The sequence below is a fragment of the Pan paniscus genome, chromosome 2 (assembly GCF_029289425.2).
Source record: "Pan paniscus chromosome 2, NHGRI_mPanPan1-v2.0_pri, whole genome shotgun sequence".
Classification (NCBI taxonomy): Eukaryota; Metazoa; Chordata; class Mammalia; order Primates; family Hominidae; genus Pan; species Pan paniscus.
This window is the reverse complement of record NC_085926.1, coordinates 190101394-190119856: the sequence shown is the minus strand read 5'-3', so window position 1 is coordinate 190119856 and position 18463 is coordinate 190101394. Positions and strand designations below refer to the sequence as shown.

The 18463-nt window shown below is 37.5% G+C and overlaps 1 protein-coding gene across 4 annotated transcripts in view; it reads left to right on the top strand.

The window, feature by feature from the left end:
* The window catches only part of FGF12 (fibroblast growth factor 12), a 589282-nt gene that overhangs the window by 546602 nt on the left and 24217 nt on the right, over positions 1-18463 (top strand). For all 4 annotated transcript variants that reach the window (XM_008959806.4, XM_003807662.4, XM_034957907.3 and 1 more), the window contains one exon: positions 17345-17543. In XM_008959806.4, coding sequence (XP_008958054.1) covers positions 17345-17543 — 199 coding nt within the window. The remainder of the gene's footprint in view (positions 1-17344; positions 17544-18463) is intronic.

The window sequence follows — 18463 nt, the reverse complement described above, 5'->3', positions numbered from 1 at the left end:
AATACATAGATCTGCTACTATTTATTTCCATGATATCGTAACCACAGTTGACCCCCCATGTCGAGGAAAACTTACTATTCTTTCTTCCTTTTCCCTTCCCTTCCTTTTTCTTTCCTTTCTTCACCTTCCTTCACTTTCTTTTCTTAGTTTTCTCTTTTTTCTTTTTCTTTCCATCTGTTCTATTTATTTCTCTCTCTCCTTTCGTTTCTCTCTCTTCATTTGCTTCCAAGTTCCTACAGATTCTTCAAGGGTCAATCCAAAGCAGCCTCTTCAGGAAGCTCTCCTTGGTCCTGATTCTTATTCAAGAAGGAAGCATTATCACTTAATCTTATACCTCACAGTATGGCAAATTCTTTGACTGCAAAAACTGTTTATTAATCTCTTTATCATTAACCAGTTAGAACATGGACAGGATTTAAGTGTTAGCTAAAAGACTACATGAATTACATAATTATTTTAGTGTCTATCGTGTAATTAAATAGCAAATGCTATTTGGTCAACTTCACATTAACCTTCTCTTTCTACCTTGACTGGCTCATTTATAGCTGTTTTACATTAAAAATATATGTGGAAGTTGAGAATGCAGGCAAAAATATGCTTATGGTTTTACTGACCTGTTTATGATAAATTATAAGATATACTATATAAATTTTGCCTTTGCTCAAAAAAAGACTATATATGTCAGAAACTAAAACTCGTCGACTCTAGCATAATATCTCCTTCACATATTGTTCTGCTCTCCCACACAGTAGTTTAAATACAGCTTTTCAAAATTGAATGCTAGAAATTTGCATGCTGATTCTATTAGGGAAAATGGTCAGATTCTATTCATGTTGAATACAAGCTAAACTGATGAGATGCTGTGACCCCTCTGCTACTTGGCTTCAAGTTAAGAGAACAGAAACAGTAGTGAGGTTGGCTTCCTTTTATAAAATGATGAAATTCCGATTAGAAGAATTCCAAGCTTCCTTTCAGCTTCATCTGTACTAATACAGATTTCTACTAAGGAGAAAAGAATTAAAAATGCCAAGCTGCAAAATATCTGAAAAGAGCAGACTATGTTTGAGTGTGTTGGTACATTTTAGCGGGAACCAAAATCAAATACTAACTGCTTATCAACAATTGAACCTCAAATTTCAAAACTGAAGTTTAGGCAGATAAAAGAATTTAAGGTCAAGAGGAGACATGACTCATACTAAACAATAGATTTTTCAATTGTTCTTGAAACTGCCAACGCAGTTCTTTATTTTACTTTTTTGCAAAAGAGCATGAAAATCAAAACAGGAAATGAATCAAAATTATTCTCCTTTCAAATAAAGTAGCAGTACACACACACACAAATGTAAGAGAAAATGAACTGATGGTTTTTGTAGCTGATGATCTGAAGAAGAAATTGTTTATTCATTCGATATTCCTGAAAAATAACTTTAATAGAATGAGTCTATAAAAAGGAAGTAGATAGCCTTCTTTCTAGTAGGCTTACTATGTGCACAACCACATATATAAGAATAAATCATGTACATGTCACTAAGTATTTATCAAACAGCATTTGTCTAAGGCTTTATGCAAGATGGTGGCACCACGTAGTCATGAACTGAACAGGAACCCTGACATTTTAGAATGTATCAAAACAATGGATTTACTCTTAAGTGATTCACATGTAATTCTCAAAGTATTAACATCAGAAAAGAAGTATTAGCATTTTCCTTATACTCTCCAAGTCCCAGAATACCATCTGTTTGCTTTGGTTCATACATGTTAATGACATTTATCAAGTTAACATATATTTGAATTTCTACACAATTGGTTCTCAGTTCAAGAAAAAAAAAATAGTATCTCTTACACTCAACATAAAATCACTATCTTTTGTAAACTAACATAGAATGTGAAGAGGAGGTTGAATCATACCTGTGTTTATTCTCTCATATTATAGGCTTCTTGAGATTGTATGCTTCAGTTTAAATTTTTTAATGTTTTTTTCTCTCTCTTTCACCAATGAGTGAATATTTTCTGAAAAATTAAATGGTTATTTTTTAGGCTACTGATTAATTATTAGCTGTAACTTTTTTTTTTTTTTTTTTTTTAGACGGAGCCTCGCTCAGTCGCCCAGGCTGAAGTGCAGTGGTGCGATCTTGGCTCATTGCCACCTCCACGGGTTCAAGCATTTCTCTGCCTCAGCCTCCCGAGTAGCCGGGATTACAGGCACCCACCACCATGCCTGGCTAATTTTTGTATTTTTAGTAGAGATAGGGTTTCACCATGTTGTCCAGGCTGGTCTTGAACTCCTGACTCCATGATCCGCCAGCCTAGGCCTCCCACAGTACTGGCATTACAGGCGTGAGCCACCACGCCTGGCCTATTAGCTATAACTTTTACCTTTCAATTAAAAAAAAAATTCATGAAAAAAAAAAGAAAATGTAAACAGTTGAGTTAAGTTCTGAATTTTGTTAGCTATGTTGATTTGTAGAAAGTCTACTGCTGGAAGCTATCTGTAATAGGCTTCATAAGCCATTACAAGGGCTATTTCATCAAACTACTTCCGACATGGAACAGGCTAGACTCCTCCATTCATTAACTCATTGACAAACAGTTATGGAGGAGCTACTGGGTGTCAGATGCCAGCTACTGTGCAAGTATCTTATTTCAGTGAGAAATAAGACAGAGGCCGGGGTCTCAAGTAAGTTCTATATAGTATGTCATCATTGCAAATACACATGATATGTAATACAAAGTGATCATTATGTTAAGACAGCCACAGATAAATAGCTATGACGGGAGTCAGAAGAGAAAGAGATAATTTTAGATGACAGGATCAGAGGCAATTTTTTGAAGGGAGTTGAATTTGAACTAGATCTTTAAGAACAGGAGAGATTTGGATTTGCAGATATAGGTGGGAGGAATTGCCACATGTGAAAGCACAGCAGTAGTAACAACAAATGAAATAACTATAAATTGTAATGAAATCTGTGAGAAGTGATAAGATATATATCAAGTACCCTAATGAGATGGAGGCACATATATGAGGTGATTTAGCAATCTGATGGTAAAGATAGAGAATGTAAATTATCCACATATATCTGAATTCTTTTTATGGATTTGTAATCCAACACTGTAAATGGGAAAATTGGTAGATAAAACACGTTTGGAGAACGATTTCATTTCTTTACCATTTTTGTAGGGTCTGCAAAGATGCTTTGAGGAAGACACTTGCCAACTTTCTGTTTGCTAGAGAAAATTACTTTAGGATCAAATCATAAGTTCTGAATCACAAATGAACTCAAAATGTGCATTAATAGCATCATTAGGTAGCAGTACAGCTATTGATTTTCAGAGTTGGATTGGCCTTCCCCTGACCTTTCACCCATTGTTCCCTTTGCCCACACATGGCAATTCTACTTTGAAAAATACAATATTTTCTCCATTCACCATCTCTAATTCAGACCATCGGTCAAGCTTACTCCGGTTTTATCCTGTTCATATAAAAAGAATCACCCTTTTTTGCCCTTTGCCACCTCTTACATTACTAGTGTCTGCTTTATGGAATCAAGAGCAAATAACTTCCTACCTGCAGCCAAAATGTCTAAAAGCAGAGAATTCACTCTAATCGGTAAGCAAAGTGAAAACAACTATTATATTAACCGAAGCACATTGGTCAGTCATTTGATTAATGGAAAATATGCTGAATTAAAAGTAAAAGCCTATTTTATTTTATTTTTGGGGGACAGGGTCTCTGTTGCTCAGGCTGGCATACAGTGGCAAAATCTTGGCTTACTGTAACCCGTGCCTCCCAGGCCCAAGCTATCCTCCCACCTCAGTCTCCTGAGTAGCTGCAACTACAGGCACCTGTCACCATGCCTGGGTAATTTTTGTATGTTTTTGTAGAGACACGGTTTTGTCATGTTGCCCAGGCTGGTCTCAAACTCCTGGGGTTAAGTGATCTGCCCACCTCGACCTCACAAAGTGCTGGCATTACAGGTGTGAGCCACCATGCCTGGATTATAAAAGCCTATTTTAGCTAATCATTCTTAATCTACGAAAGCACATAAATCATAAGCAAAGCACCCACTGTGGCAAAGAGAGGGCAGACCCCTGGACTGGAGACCGGGTTCTAATCCTTATTCTGCTGTTATTTAGCTCCATGGTCTTGATCGGGTTAATTCCTCCCCCTGCTCAGCCTTGCTTTCTTCATCTGTAAAGTGAAGAGTCAAACTACATATTTGCAATTTTAGATTTCAAGGATTCTATGATGAGGACAGAGCTTATGAACTTTCTTTTTGTACCTTTTATGAAATTAAACAAGTGTACTTGTGATCTCTTTGTCCAAATGGTAGTATATCCAAAACATGATACAGGTAAATGATATTCCTGGGACTTTAGAAATAAAGCATAAAGTGAACCAGGCCTCTCTTCATTCTTCTTTGGTGGTGCAGGTGTTTACTTTGCATTCTCATTCTGAGGACACACCATCACAGCAAGAAGCATTGCAGCAAAGATTTTTTTCAAAAACACAGCCCCGGCTTTTCAGTGCCATCAGAACTGTTTATCTAGCAGATTACTCTTTAGGCTGTTAAAATGAACGTGGCTGGAGTGACAGTCCATGCAGGCTTGATTGAGCCTGAGCAGAAAACACCTGTGAGATGTGCGTTTCTAGCTCTGCTAAGGATATGATGTCAGATCTCAGCCTACTCACTGCTGGGTATCTTCATGTTGTTGGGGCTTCTTTTCTTTTCTAAAAAAAAAAATCTTACATGCTCTCCAGATCCATAAAAAGGATTTGAGGTGTCTGCTGTACTCACATCAATATCTCAGCAATACTGCACCACATGCTGCGTCCCAGTCCACGTTTCTCCTTCATTGACCATTATAGTCTCTCCTCACTGAGAAATGTTTCAGTCACTGAGCATTGTAATCACCTGCAGGAAGTCTATGTTTAGATGAATGTATAATTTAAACCCAATGAGCAAACAAGTAACACAAACAAATTCTGCAGTTGTTTCTTCCCCATGGCCGTAGGCATAATTTTATGTCATGCCTACAGGGACATAAGACCCCCAATAAAAGCCCTTTACTGCATATTCGCAGGTGAAATGTCATCATCTTCTGGAGAGCCTACATCCTTCATTCCAGCTTTGATTAGAAAATTAGGTAGTGTTGGAGGAGGAATTTCAGGGCCCCCTGGATGTTGGGATTGATCTGAGTCATGAAAATACTGAAAAATGAAGCAAGTAGAGTTCAAAGAATGATGAGTTTGTTTGCTTTAATATATATCCCTTGTGCTGAGCTCCAGTGTAGTTCTGGTGGTCTAAGCAGGACATAGACGATGGGGTAAGTCAACATATTTATTCTCATTCCCTCCTGTACTCAACGAGTCCATTTAGAGATTGCCTATTTCATGGGTTCTTCATTGATTTTCTTCCTTCAGTAATTTTTCAGAGGAAGGGGCCATTCTTTTATATGGGATTAGGAAAACTTATGATATATCCTTATAGTCATCTTTGTTTTGTGAGCCTGGGTAAGTAAATTTGCACTTCAGAATATATGTTTTATAAGATTTGAAATAAAACCCTATTAGTAATTGGAGGTCTGTAGTCTATATTTAACTAGTACATTAATTGTACTTGACCCAGAATTTTTCCCCTAAATTCATTACTTGAAGTAATAATACATGTAGAAAAAAAAAAGTCTATTTCTTATATCTCTGCTCCCTAGCCAACTAAATCCCTTCCCAGGAGCCAACACTATTACCAGCTTGTGTAAGCTTCAAGACATTTTCCAATCATACATAATACACACAAATACCGAGTTGTTTATATGTGCCAGTATCCAGCCTATAATTAATTATATCCAGTAATATTTTCCCTCAAATATGGTTCCTTTCAGTTCTTAAATTTTTATTGGGTTTTAAAAATCATTTATATTTTTTCTGCTGTTTATTGTTTATTCATTATGGTCTTTGTTTTCATTGAGATATGTTTTCTCTAGAACATATTTATAGTGGCTGTTTTAAAGTTCTTATCTGTTGGCTGAGCATGGTGGCCCATGTCTGTAATCCCAGCACTGTGGGAGGCTGAGGCAGGTGGATCACTTGATCCCAGGAGTTCGAAACCAGCCTGGGAAACACAGCAAAACCCTGTCTCTACTAAAAATACAAAAATTGGCAGGGTGTGGTGGTGCATGCCTGTAGTCCCAGCTACTTGGGAGGCTGAGGCAGGAGAATTGATTGAGCTGGGGCAGTGGAGGTTGCAGCGAACAGTGATCCTGCTACTGCACTCCAGTCTGGGCAACAGGAGTGAAACCCTGTGTCAAAAAAAAAAAAAATTACTTCTCTTAATTTTAACATCTAGGCCACCTTGTGATCTTTTCTACTGTCTGCGTAATTGACCATGAGTTACATTGTGCTGCTTGCATCCATGTTTTGTGATATTGTATGTTAGACATTTATAAAAAACGTTGTAGAGTGTATTACATTATCTGCTGATACAGGTGTGTGTTTTGTTCTGGCATTCGGATTAATAACTAATAAATCCTCTTGATCTTGTCATGCTGTGTGTGTGTGTGTGTGTGTCTGTGTGTGTGGGTGTCTGTGTGTGTGCGTGTAGGTCTTGTCTTGACTGTTTTGGTTCTGTCTTTAATCTGGGGGATGAGGACGTGCTCACTTAGGGTGTGGTCATTAACTTGAACCTGTGGCCTTTCTGAGGTCTTCATTGAATGCCCTCTTTGCTTAGTGAGGCCCCTGCTTTCTGACTTGCCCGGAAGTTTATCATATCCTAGCCCTACACAGCCACAGCCATCTCCATTCAGCTCTCAATCCTGGAGCAGCCATTCTATGCTGGGCCTTGAAGAGTCTCATCCTGAGCATGTGCTTTTTTCTCTGTAAACCCAGGATCCACAGGAGGTCTCCATACAGTCTCCTGCCCCTCATTCCATCCAGCCCCTTTTCACTGGCACCTTGCTCCACAAATTCAAGTCACCTTAGCAATCTCGAACTACAGTTTCTGCCTCTTCAGCTTCACAAAACCACAGTGCTATCCCTTGAAGAAAGCAAGAAAACCAACACAGAGCCAAGCAAATACGCAGTGCTTACCTCCTGTGTATCTGCCTTCTCTCAAAGATCAAACACCCACAGCTCCACCTGACAAGTGCCTGGAAACTGCTACCTCATATACTTTGTCCAGTTTTATAACTGCTTACATTGGAAAGTTAAGTTTGATAGCAGTTAGTTTGACTTCATGGGAGTTGATACAGAAGTTTTAAAAGTTAGGAAATTTCATGTAAAAAATATGTTTTTTAGCCTCAGTTGATAATTTCTCGTACCTTTTAGTGTATGAAATGTGACTTTCCAAAAAGCAGAAGAATGTTTAAATTGAAATATGTGCATTTGACAACATCCCCACTTTCATCCTTATCCCAAGAAAGGAAGACAGAGGCTGAGGCACTAGAAGCACATACCTTGCCATGATTTTCCTGTTCAATCATAGTGGGACACTTGATTATGTATTCTGCACATGTTCACTTGGTAAGAACCAAAGGCATTTTCAATGGAGAATTGTGCTGCCCCTCCAATATCCGCTCTAGATATGTCGTCTCTAGAACATTGAAGCTCCTGGAAGTTATTTTGATGATAACAGTGAATTGTAATATAATATACCCCTCACCCACTGGCTTTCTCCCACCTCACTTCTATACTTACAATCTTCTGGCTAGAGGCTGAGTCCAGTGGTATTGTGGTATAATGCCTCATTAGGAGGTGACAAGAACCTGAAATTACCACATCACTTATCTCCAATTGATGGCACCAAATTCCTCTACCAGAGAAAGAAAAGTGATCTGATATCTCTGTGTTCTCTCTATATAGATGACCAAGTTGAGCCTTAAGCAAGATAATCTTAATTAACCTGTCACAGGTAAGAGATCCTCATGACACGTTATGTGGATCCACAAGTACAGTGACTTTTCTCTGCCCGCTGCTCAGGCTACTGCATTCTCATTTGTGATATCAGTTTTCCCCTGAAATTGTAACCAGGAGTAAGGAGAGTGAGTAATAAGTCAGGTACTACATGCTTGACACACCTTCATTGTCTAGTCTAATAATCACAACCTGGCCGGATGCAATGGCTCATGGTTGTATTCCCAGCACTCCGGGAGGCCAAAGCAGGCAGATCCCTTGAGGTCAGGAGTTCAAGACCAACCTGGACAATATAATGAAACCCTGTCTCTACTAAAAATATAAAAATTAGCCCGGTGTGGTGGCACACACCTGTAATCCAAGCAACTTGGGAGGCTGAGGCATGAGAATCACTTGAACCCGGGAGGCGGAGGTTGCAGTGAGCAGAGATTGTGCTGCTGTACTCCAGCCTGAGTGACAGAGCAAGACTGTCTCAAAAAAAAAAAAAAAATCAACCTTACAGTGATGATATAATTAACCTTAACTTACAGATGTGAAACTGAGTTTCAGAGAAATTAAGTAACTTGCTCAAGGTCAAAAATCAAGGGTTTGAGTATTCAGTATTTGTGTCTGCCTACCTCCAACATTACATTTCCAGTACGTCACAGGTTGCATTATTTTATGATGGTATAAATTTACCTTGTTTCCTTGTCAGATGTTGCAAAGAATGTGTTAACAAAGAACCTTTATTTTTAGAGGAATAAAATAAAGCTCAGTAGTTTTCCAGTAAAAATTATTTCAAAAGTGTATAGACAAAGGTTTCCGTATCTGCAGAGTTGTTTTTTTTAAGTTATAAAATTAGACTTGTTCTAGTCAAAGCAATCCCAATTTTTTTTTCCAAAAAAATTCACTTGAGATAATGTAATTTGGCATTTTCTTTGCCTCTTGTCAGGATGGAAAACAATATTTCTCTTGCTTGATTTAATATCATTATGTGTGACAACAGAGTTAGCAAAGTAGCAGCTATTATAGCAAGGATTTTCAAGTTCTCTCCATCTAAAGGCCATTAATGAAGTTAGCAAATCAGAAGCTTCACAGCCAAATATCCAGTGAGAATAACCGAAGGGACTCTGTCTCTGCAGTTGTTGGATGTAAATTGTGTTGGAAGATTCCCCAGTTGTTTTTGATTCCTTTCTTTCTTACACAAAACTGAATCCACAAGGTGGCACAGCAAACAGAGAAGGTGGTTATATACATTAAAAAGAGTTTAGACCTGGCGCAGTGGCTTATGCCTGTAATCCCAGCACTTTGGGAGGCCAAGGTGGGCAGATTGTCTGAGGTCAGGAGTTAGAGACCCGTCTGGCCAACAGGGTGAAACCCTGTCTCTACTAAAAATACAAAAAAATTAGGGCATGGTGGCAGGCGCCTGTAATCTCAGCTACTCAGGAGGCTGAGGCAGGGGAATTGCTTGAACCAGGGAGGTGGAGGTTGCAGTGAGCCAAGATCGTGCCACTGCACTCCAGCCTGGGTGACAGAGTGAGACTCCCTCTGGAAAAAAAGAAGAGTTTAGATTTGGGGTTTTAAGTGGGAAAGATAGAACCAAAATCAGAGGCCCTTTTTTATCTGGCATATGCTTGAAAATTCAATAATTTCTACATACCATATGGAGAATCATTAGTCATAATTACTAACACAATAGCAAAGTCTATTTCTCTGATTAATTTTTCTTTGTTTGCTTATTAAATAATAATATATTACCACCATTTCTTTGGCAGGAAAGCTCTATTTTTGAAGAAACAACATTTTATATAGGCTCTTTAATTTTAATACATTATGTATTTAATATGAATAATATAGCTATAAAGTAAGACAAAAGTGACATTTGAGATTGTGTAATTTGGCATTTAGAGCTGTAATTTTTTACATTTAGAGAAACTGAGAGCCTAAGAAAGAAAGAGGCCTTTCCCATTTGATCACAACTTAGAGATATACAGGAAGAAAAAATTCAGATTTTATGATGTATTTTCACCAAATTATTTTGTTGGAGTCGATTTGTTGTTTAATTCCCAGAACTGTTGAGAATACGAAGAGAATATAGCAATCATGGTGGCTACTTTCAAGAAGCTTAAACAAATTCATATGTGTTATAATGCCAGAAAGGGTCAAGTTATGAAGGAAAACAAAAGCAAGGTAAAGGGTTAGAAAGTGGCCGTAGTGCTAAATTATGTAAGGTAGTCAAGGGAGCTTTCTCTGAGGTAGTTACATTTAAGAAGTAACCTAAATGAAATAAGAGATCAAACCATGTTAATATGTTACTGAAGACATTTTCAAGAACAAGGAATATTGATTGTGAAGGATTTGAAATGGGACATGCTTATTGTGTTTCAGCAACAGCAAGGAGACCTGTGGCTGAGTACAACGAGCATTCACTCATTGACTGTACATTCACCCATGGGTTATCTCAGCCAGAGCAGTAAGGAGGAAACAGGGATCTGCAAAGAGCAGAGTGAAGATGAATTATGGTTATGGTATCGTGTAATTATATTAACTATACAGTGCTACCAAGTGCTGTATTCCTACTTGAGTTGGAAAGCATGCATTTGGCAAGTAAAGCTCACGGGAGCAAAAGCGGTTCTGAGTGAATCACATAACATTCTTTACCTTTCAAGAACTTTATTCTGAGCAGATGTCATACTAAAATGTAGAAGCCTTTAAAGTTACAATATCAAAGTTGTCTGTGAAAAGAAATAATCTCGAATAATTTTATAGGCCTTTGTAGTTATCAAAGAGCTTTCATATCTGTTAAATAATTTGATCATTACAACGCTCCTAGTCTGTATAGTAAACATATCTTCAGTGTACAGTGGAGGAAGTTGAGGCTCAGAGAGGTTAACTGGCGTGCTAAAGGTCAGGGAGAAAATTGTCAGTGAATGACAAATCAGATATTTAGATAATTCAAATGATTTTCCAGAAAATACTTACTGTTTATTTCTCCATGTGTCCTGGACAATTCTGTTTTTCTATTCTGTTCATTTGATGTCTTGACATAATTATTCTGTAGGACCTTGTAAGTGGTTACTTTTAACTTACACAGTTTTACAAACAGTATTAGTAAATCAAACATGTAAGCATGGGTGTTGTATAATATAACGGTGTGGAATAGAAAATAAGAAGGGGAATGTGTTAGTTGGAGACAGAATGGAAAATATTTTTTTCTTGAATAAGTTATGTGATCCACAATGTTATATTTACATCTTGAACAAAATTTGCTTGCAACCTATAAATGAATGGTTGTTATTTGTTATTAAACTTACCATACATCATCTGTTAGCTAATTATGTAGGAAAAACTTGATATTGAAAGAAGGACAAAGATTTTGGGAAGTAATTTTTGTCATTTTACTTAATCTTCAAACATTTTTAATGTGAGAATTATTGCTCCCAGTTTAATGTAATAGAAAAAGAGATTTTTAACAAAATTAAATAGCATGTCCAAGTTCAGACAGGTAAAGGGACTGAATCAGTACTGTCAATCAGTTCTATCTCACCACATAACCTTTGCTGTTTCCTTGACTTAAATTATTGCTACATTTATTTAAATAAGAATAAACTGGGCGCTGAATTGCTTGGCTTCATAAAAAGCATTGAAGAGGATTATGTCCCTATGAACCAAAGCTCACATTGTCTGCTATAGGAGCAAGAAAAACCATCGTGATTCAAGACAGAACACATTAAATACTAAAAGAAATATCAAATACTATGAGAAGCGAAAGGAAGGAAAGTTTGCTGTAACCCAAAGAGACTTGAAAGAGCATCTGTTATGGTCCTATTTGATAGAGAAACAGACAGAACAGCTTGAGCAAAGCACAGCTTGAGGGTTAGGAAGTGGGGGCATTGCAAGAAATTAGCATGTGATGAAAACAGTGTTGACAGTGGGAGTCAAACCTGAGAAGAAGATACAGCATTTTATCCATGTATTCATTAAAATCTCTAAATTTCTGTCTATTTATCCTTGATGATGTTTATATCTTAAGGGGAATTCCATTCAGATGAGGGGGCGGTGGGAAAGGCCAAAGCTGACACAGTTAGAGGCTGACTAGAGAGGAAAGGACTTTTCCTGGGCAGTGGCAGACCTTAAGAAGCCAGAAACTGTGTAGACAGTTGTCTATGTCCAGGGAGAAGAAACAGGAAGAAATTCAGTGTTGGAGAGGAATCAAGGTAGAGTATGAAACTATGAAGTTGGGGTCAGGGAGCATTCTAGGGAGAGGAGGTTGGAATCCCATGGGATGGGGAGAGACTAGAAGGGGTCCTGAGTGATCATGTTGGGCTTACGTAGGATTCCAGCATTCATTCATCATCTGGATTAAAATGAGTTGGAGATTTTAACTTTTGAGGCAAGGCTAGGGTGGACAGGTATTTGGAATGTGAAAAAGAATTGGTCAAATATTGGCTTATACCATGATAGAACAAAAACTCAGTTCTGCAAATGCTGCTAAAAGAGGGAGCATTCAAAAATAATTTCAGAACACTATCAAAATATTCATTTTCTGCTGAAGTCAAAGTGAGTGGAAGTTGAAGAATGGGCAGGTTTTAAAGTAATAATTGTGAAAAATAGACGTATCATTTCACATATCTACACACATGACATAGAATAGAACATGGGGGTGTTTCTATTTCAGCAGATTTCTATAAGTTTTCTCTGATGCCTACATTGAACTGAGGGCTCAAGACTATAGGAAAAAGAAACACTCATGAGATGCAACATGACTACTGGTTAGTCTTACAAAAGAAACAAAATCATCCTTATTATACTGATTATTTACTCTGCTTTCTATTATATGCACTGGATCAAGGTGACCTAGGATTTTATCACCTTTGACCCCAAGCCTGCCTGTTTCCGTTATACATTAGATTTTTTGTCAATCTGAACACACGTTTTATAACCACAGAACCCCTTCTGAATATATGTGATTGTCTAAGTCTTTACCAAAAGCTTTAGATTATTTTTAAAATGTCTATATATTTGTAACCTGCCTTAACTACTCTTATGGCACAAGGTCCTAGATGTTGGAGCGGATATAAACATGTGACAAAAAACAGAATTGAGTGCCTTATTATAGGATTCATTGCATTTTTCCTGCTATGTGAAAAGTGAATAATGAGTTGGAGGTTGTTAAATTCTAAACATTTAAAACATGTGTCCATATGCATGATTTTCCTTAAAATAACTCAATTTACAGTTGAAAATGTGAAATTTAGAGAATTGTAATCACTTACCTAAAATCCACAGCTAATATGTGTGGAGCCAGAAGGAAAACCCTGATTTTTTTTTTTTTTTACTCCATGTGTAGGGCTCTGATTTCTCATTACAAAAAAAAAGAGGCATAATAGCAAATACAATGTAAATTCTTTGATGCCCAACTCCATATTGAAACTGAAACTGCACTTATATTGTAAAGGTTCTACTTAGAATGACTATCCAAGCTGGTTCAGTGCCATTAAGATTTCCCGTCCAGTTTATAGGGGAGCCTGCCTGTGTCCACACAAGTGCCTGCAGCAAACTCCTGCCATGTTTCCAGCCGGAAATGTCTTGCCCTGGTCAGGTATTAATAGCTGCCTCATTTTCAGATTCTGACTCTGCATAGCCCTGTTGGAATTATACTGAATGGAAAACTCCACTTGGCTTTTCATTGCTGATTAGGACCTGGATGCTGTGCAAGAAATCCCCCATTTGTCAATTTAGTAGTTCAAAGCCCGGTTCCTACCTAATGCGGTTCCTGGCTCAGGACCCCAGGACTCCAGCCTCTGTGCAATATCTCTGATTTTTGCTGTCCCGGGAGGGAATTTTAAATGAGTATGAAACAGAAACCTAAGAATCGTTATTTATTAAATGAGAGTGTTGTTTTACTCATGTATAAATGACAATGTGGTAATTATACATCACTGATATGGTTTCTATAATATGAGTAAGGCTTGCCCAAATCAAGCTTGGCATCAAAAGCAGGATTGCATATGCAGTAGGAAAGCAATGTGTGGCATTGGAAGAAGTACTGAACCAGCAGCGAGGAGCCCGTTGTTCAACACAGGGTCTGGATCTGCCGCTAGCTTCCTATGACACTGGGGACAATTATTTCACTGTCATGAGCTTTAGTTACCTTGTTAGATAAAGGTGCCAAATTATACTATCATCACTAAGCAGCTTTATATCTATCTTCAAATTTACATGTTTCTGTGATGTACATTCATAAGGAAGAAGGTTTTATCACCATCTACATATATGACGATATGTACTTACACAAAACAGGAATTATTTTTTTCCTAACTTCTTTGTAAAGTCTGAAATCTTATACATTGAATGTATTGCTTGAACTTTCCAGAGTTCCTTAGCATAGCATCTAGGGTTAATACTGTTTGCTAGTATTGGACTAGATCTAGAAAAAAAAAATAATAAAAAGCTTTGGGATTATTTTAATTAGTTTGTTTTTAAAAGAAAATGAATTAAAATTCAGACCTAAAGTTAAGCATTTTAAAAATACTTTATTAGTCCTAGGAAAAAAACAGAATTTAATATTATCATCTAAATTGAATGTGAGTTACTTTTATCCATATACTTGGCAATGACTAAACTCTGTCCTGGCAATATTGAGACAAGGCCTTCGAAGAGCCAGTTTTCCTTCACATGGGTTATCATGTAGCCCTGTGCTGCCAGGCAAGGAATGTGCAATAGTTTCATTCCTTCCCTCACTTTCTTTAATCACCTGGTTTATCTGATTTTTTTTCATTGAGATAGCAATTGAATGCCACGTAATTTACATTTTGAAAATGTATGCATGCTTTAGTGGGTTTTGGTACATTCAGAAAGTTTTGCAAACATCACCAGTATCTAATCCCAGAACATTCCATCCCTCCAACAAAACAGTCACTCCACCCTTATCCATCTCACCTCCTTCCCCAACCCTTGATAATCACTACAGTACTTACTATCTCTGGATTTGCTTATTCTGGACATTTCATATAAATGGAATCATACATGTGGCCTTTTATGTCTGGCTCCTTGCACTTAATATAAGGTGTATGAGGTTCATCCTTGTTGCCACATAAATCAGTATTTCATTCTTTTTTATAATTGAATGGTATTACAGTTGCATTCTGTAGAACTATCACACTGTATTTATCCATTCATCACTTGATAGATGTTTGGGTTGTTTCCACATTATGAATGATGTCACTATGAACATTTGTGCACAAGTTTTTGTGTGGACATATGTTTTCATTAATCTTAGAACTATATCTAAAAGTGGAATTTTTGGATTGTGTGGCAACTGTATGTTTAACCTTTTGAGGCACTGCCAACCTATTTTCCACAGCTTCTGCATAATTTTACATTTCCACCAGCAATGTATGTGAGTTGCAGTTTTTCCACATCCTCATAAACACTTTATCATGTCCATTTTTAAACTATAGCCTTTATAGTGGATGTGAAGTAGTATCTCATGGTCATTTGTTTCTTTGATTCTTAAGCTAGTAGTTCATTTACTTAAAACTCAAAGTACTGTAAGAAATCATATTTCAGTATTAATATAAACATAATATTAATTTATTGCTATTCGTATTATCTTACTATCTGCAACCACCTTTCTACTCCAATTTTCTTTGGGGGGTGTTTTCTTGGACTTTTTTTTGAAGGGGGGGTTTGAGATCGATTTCACTCTGTCACCCAAGCTGGAGTGTGGGGTGTAATCTCTGCTCACTGCAACATCCACCCCCTGGTTCAAGTCATCCTCCCGCCTCAGCCTCCCGAGTAGCTGGAAATACAGGCATCTGCCACCAAACCCAGCTAATTTTTCATTTTTAGTAGAGACGGGGTTTCACCATGTTGGCCAGGCTGGTCTTGAACTCCTGACCTCAAATGATCTGCCTACCTCAACCTCCCGAAGTGCTGGCATTACAGAGGTAAGCTACCGCACCCCAGCCTACTCCAGTTTTCTTAGTCTCATTTTTCTTCGTCTATAATGTTGGAACTATTCAAAAACAAGCTGGGTGCAGTGGTACACACCTGTAGTTCCAGCTACTTGGGAGGCTGATGTGGGAGGATCTTCTGGGCCCAGGAGTTTGAGGCCAGCCTATGCAACATAGCAAGACCCCACCTCTTACAAAAAGAAAAAGGAAAAAAAGGAGAGAGAGAGAGAGAAAGAGAGAGAGAGAGAAAGAGAAAGAGAAAGAGAGAGAAAGAGAGAGAGAGAGCACTCTCTACAAATAAGGAGATTGGCATGGGAGTATCACCTACAAGGACATGGCTTCAACCAACCTATATTCATTAATATTCCTATATTCATTAATAACTTAATTCCAGGTTTGCTTGCATTAAATCATGGGAGTCTCACATTGAAATTCTTCCAGTTCATGGAGAGGAAGATGGTGACTGTGGCGAATATGTCTGACATGTAGGACTCTTGTTTAATTGCAGCTGAAGAAGATGCAATAGCATTTGTTTTTCTTCTGCTGATCTCAGAAGGGGAGAAATTTCTTCCTTCCACACAATACATTTTGTTCATGTGACATGTTAGGATATGATTTTATTGTATTGATTTTTAAATCTCATTATAAGTCACTAAACAAGACTCAGGCAGAAAAGGTGAGCCTGAGAGGCTGTGATTGTGAAGCAATAAATGCGAGCTCTGGCATTGACTCAGTAGTTTTTTAAACGTGTATTTGAATTAATCTTATGACCTTTTGGTTTTCTCACTTACCAAATGCTGGAGTTGAAGTACAGGATCTTACGGTTTCTTCTGAGACTGAAACTCTCATTCTGTGTTTCACTGAGGTCAATAGTGATAGGAATTAATACTATTAGTAATTTTCTTCAATATAATAGTAATTTTTTTCTATTATTCCTGGGCTTTTTACCTGAGATTTTGATTACTAAGGAAAAAAATGTTTTAAGGAAATTAGAGAGGAAGTTACCGACTTTAGGAAAAGTGGTGATTTTCCTCACCAAGCTGTGGCTGTGTAATACATTTGTATATACAGAATAGTCTCTTCAAAAGCACCTTGTGTGCCTGTGTTTGCTGTGGTTATATTTGATTTTGATTTCCAGGATAAATTTTAGTTCCTTATTTACATGTTAAGGGTGAGTAAATGAGGAATGACCAATCACTTTAGTTTATAGAACATATTGCTAGGATCAGAGCGCAGACTTGGCCACAGTCCTGAATGATTTTAACCTAGCTTCAAGCCTGAGCAAGTTATTATCTCTGGGCTAAAGGTTGGCTAGAAAGGAAATCATGTTTTTTGATTTTGTATGATGAATCTTTATAACCAAAGGCTAATAGAAACTACGTGTCATTGCCTTTCATTTGTTCTTAACAGAGGACATGGATTTCAAGCTTATTGGATTTAAGCATTTGCTGATTCACCTTTAAATCATTTCTCTTTTTTGTGTCTTTTTTTTTTTCTACAGGATGTTTTCACTCCAGAATGCAAATTCAAGGAATCTGTGTTTGAAAACTACTATGTGATCTATTCTTCCACACTGTACCGCCAGCAAGAATCAGGCCGAGCTTGGTTTCTGGGACTCAATAAAGAAGGTCAAATTATGAAGGGGAACAGAGTGAAGAAAACCAAGCCCTCATCACATTTTGTACCGAAACCTATTGAAGGTATGAAACCAACTGACTGTCTTTGTTGGACCCTTATCTGTGTGTTACATCAATTCTGCTTCTTGCCCTTTTGGTCCAGAGAGTTTGCCTGGAATGCAACAGATCAGAAGAAAGATTCAAAACAAATATTCAGAGAACACAACAGTATCTCTTCCTTTTTTTTTTTTTTCTTTTGAGACAGAGTCTTGCTCTGTCGCCCACACTAGAATGCAATGGCGCAGTCTCGGCTCACTGCAACCTCCTCCCGGATTCGAGCAATTCTCCTGCCTCAGCCTCCGTAGTAGCTGGGAACTTTTTCCTATTAAAAAAAAAAAAAGGAAAATTCTATTACAAATACTTGGCACTTAAAAAAAATGCCTGAATATAGAAGCTGGAAAAATTTTGAAAGTAGAAAAGAAGTGGTAGTTACTATCTAGTATGCAGTTTCCCCCTTTTTTAAACCTAATAATTTCCTTTCTCAAGATACACCCTTGAAAAACAAATGATACTTTTATATTTACCGTATTGCACTGTATCCTTCTCAGGTGAGCCTATAACCTTTTCTCTCATAATCATTTAATTCTCTGTTCATTTATTTCAAACTGACCATTAGAATAAACTTTTTTTTTTTTCTGAGGAAACCGATTTTTGGCAGCTAGGCTATGTTCCCTCAGAAATTCCTTAGCTAGGATGAGAGTACATCATTTGGGTAACCACATTTCCTGAATTCAGCCAAGCTTTCTACTACAGGCTAAGTAAGCTTGTTTCTCCTCTGGAAGTCACATTATAATCACTTTAAACATTGGCTCAACATCCTTGTCAGAGGAAATGAGAAAATTGAGGCAGTGCATTGCAACTCTGTGGCTTAGTCAAGCTTGCTGTCCCCTGAATATCTCATATGGCGTGGTCAGTCAACCAGTGTACACAATGCCTGGTGCATA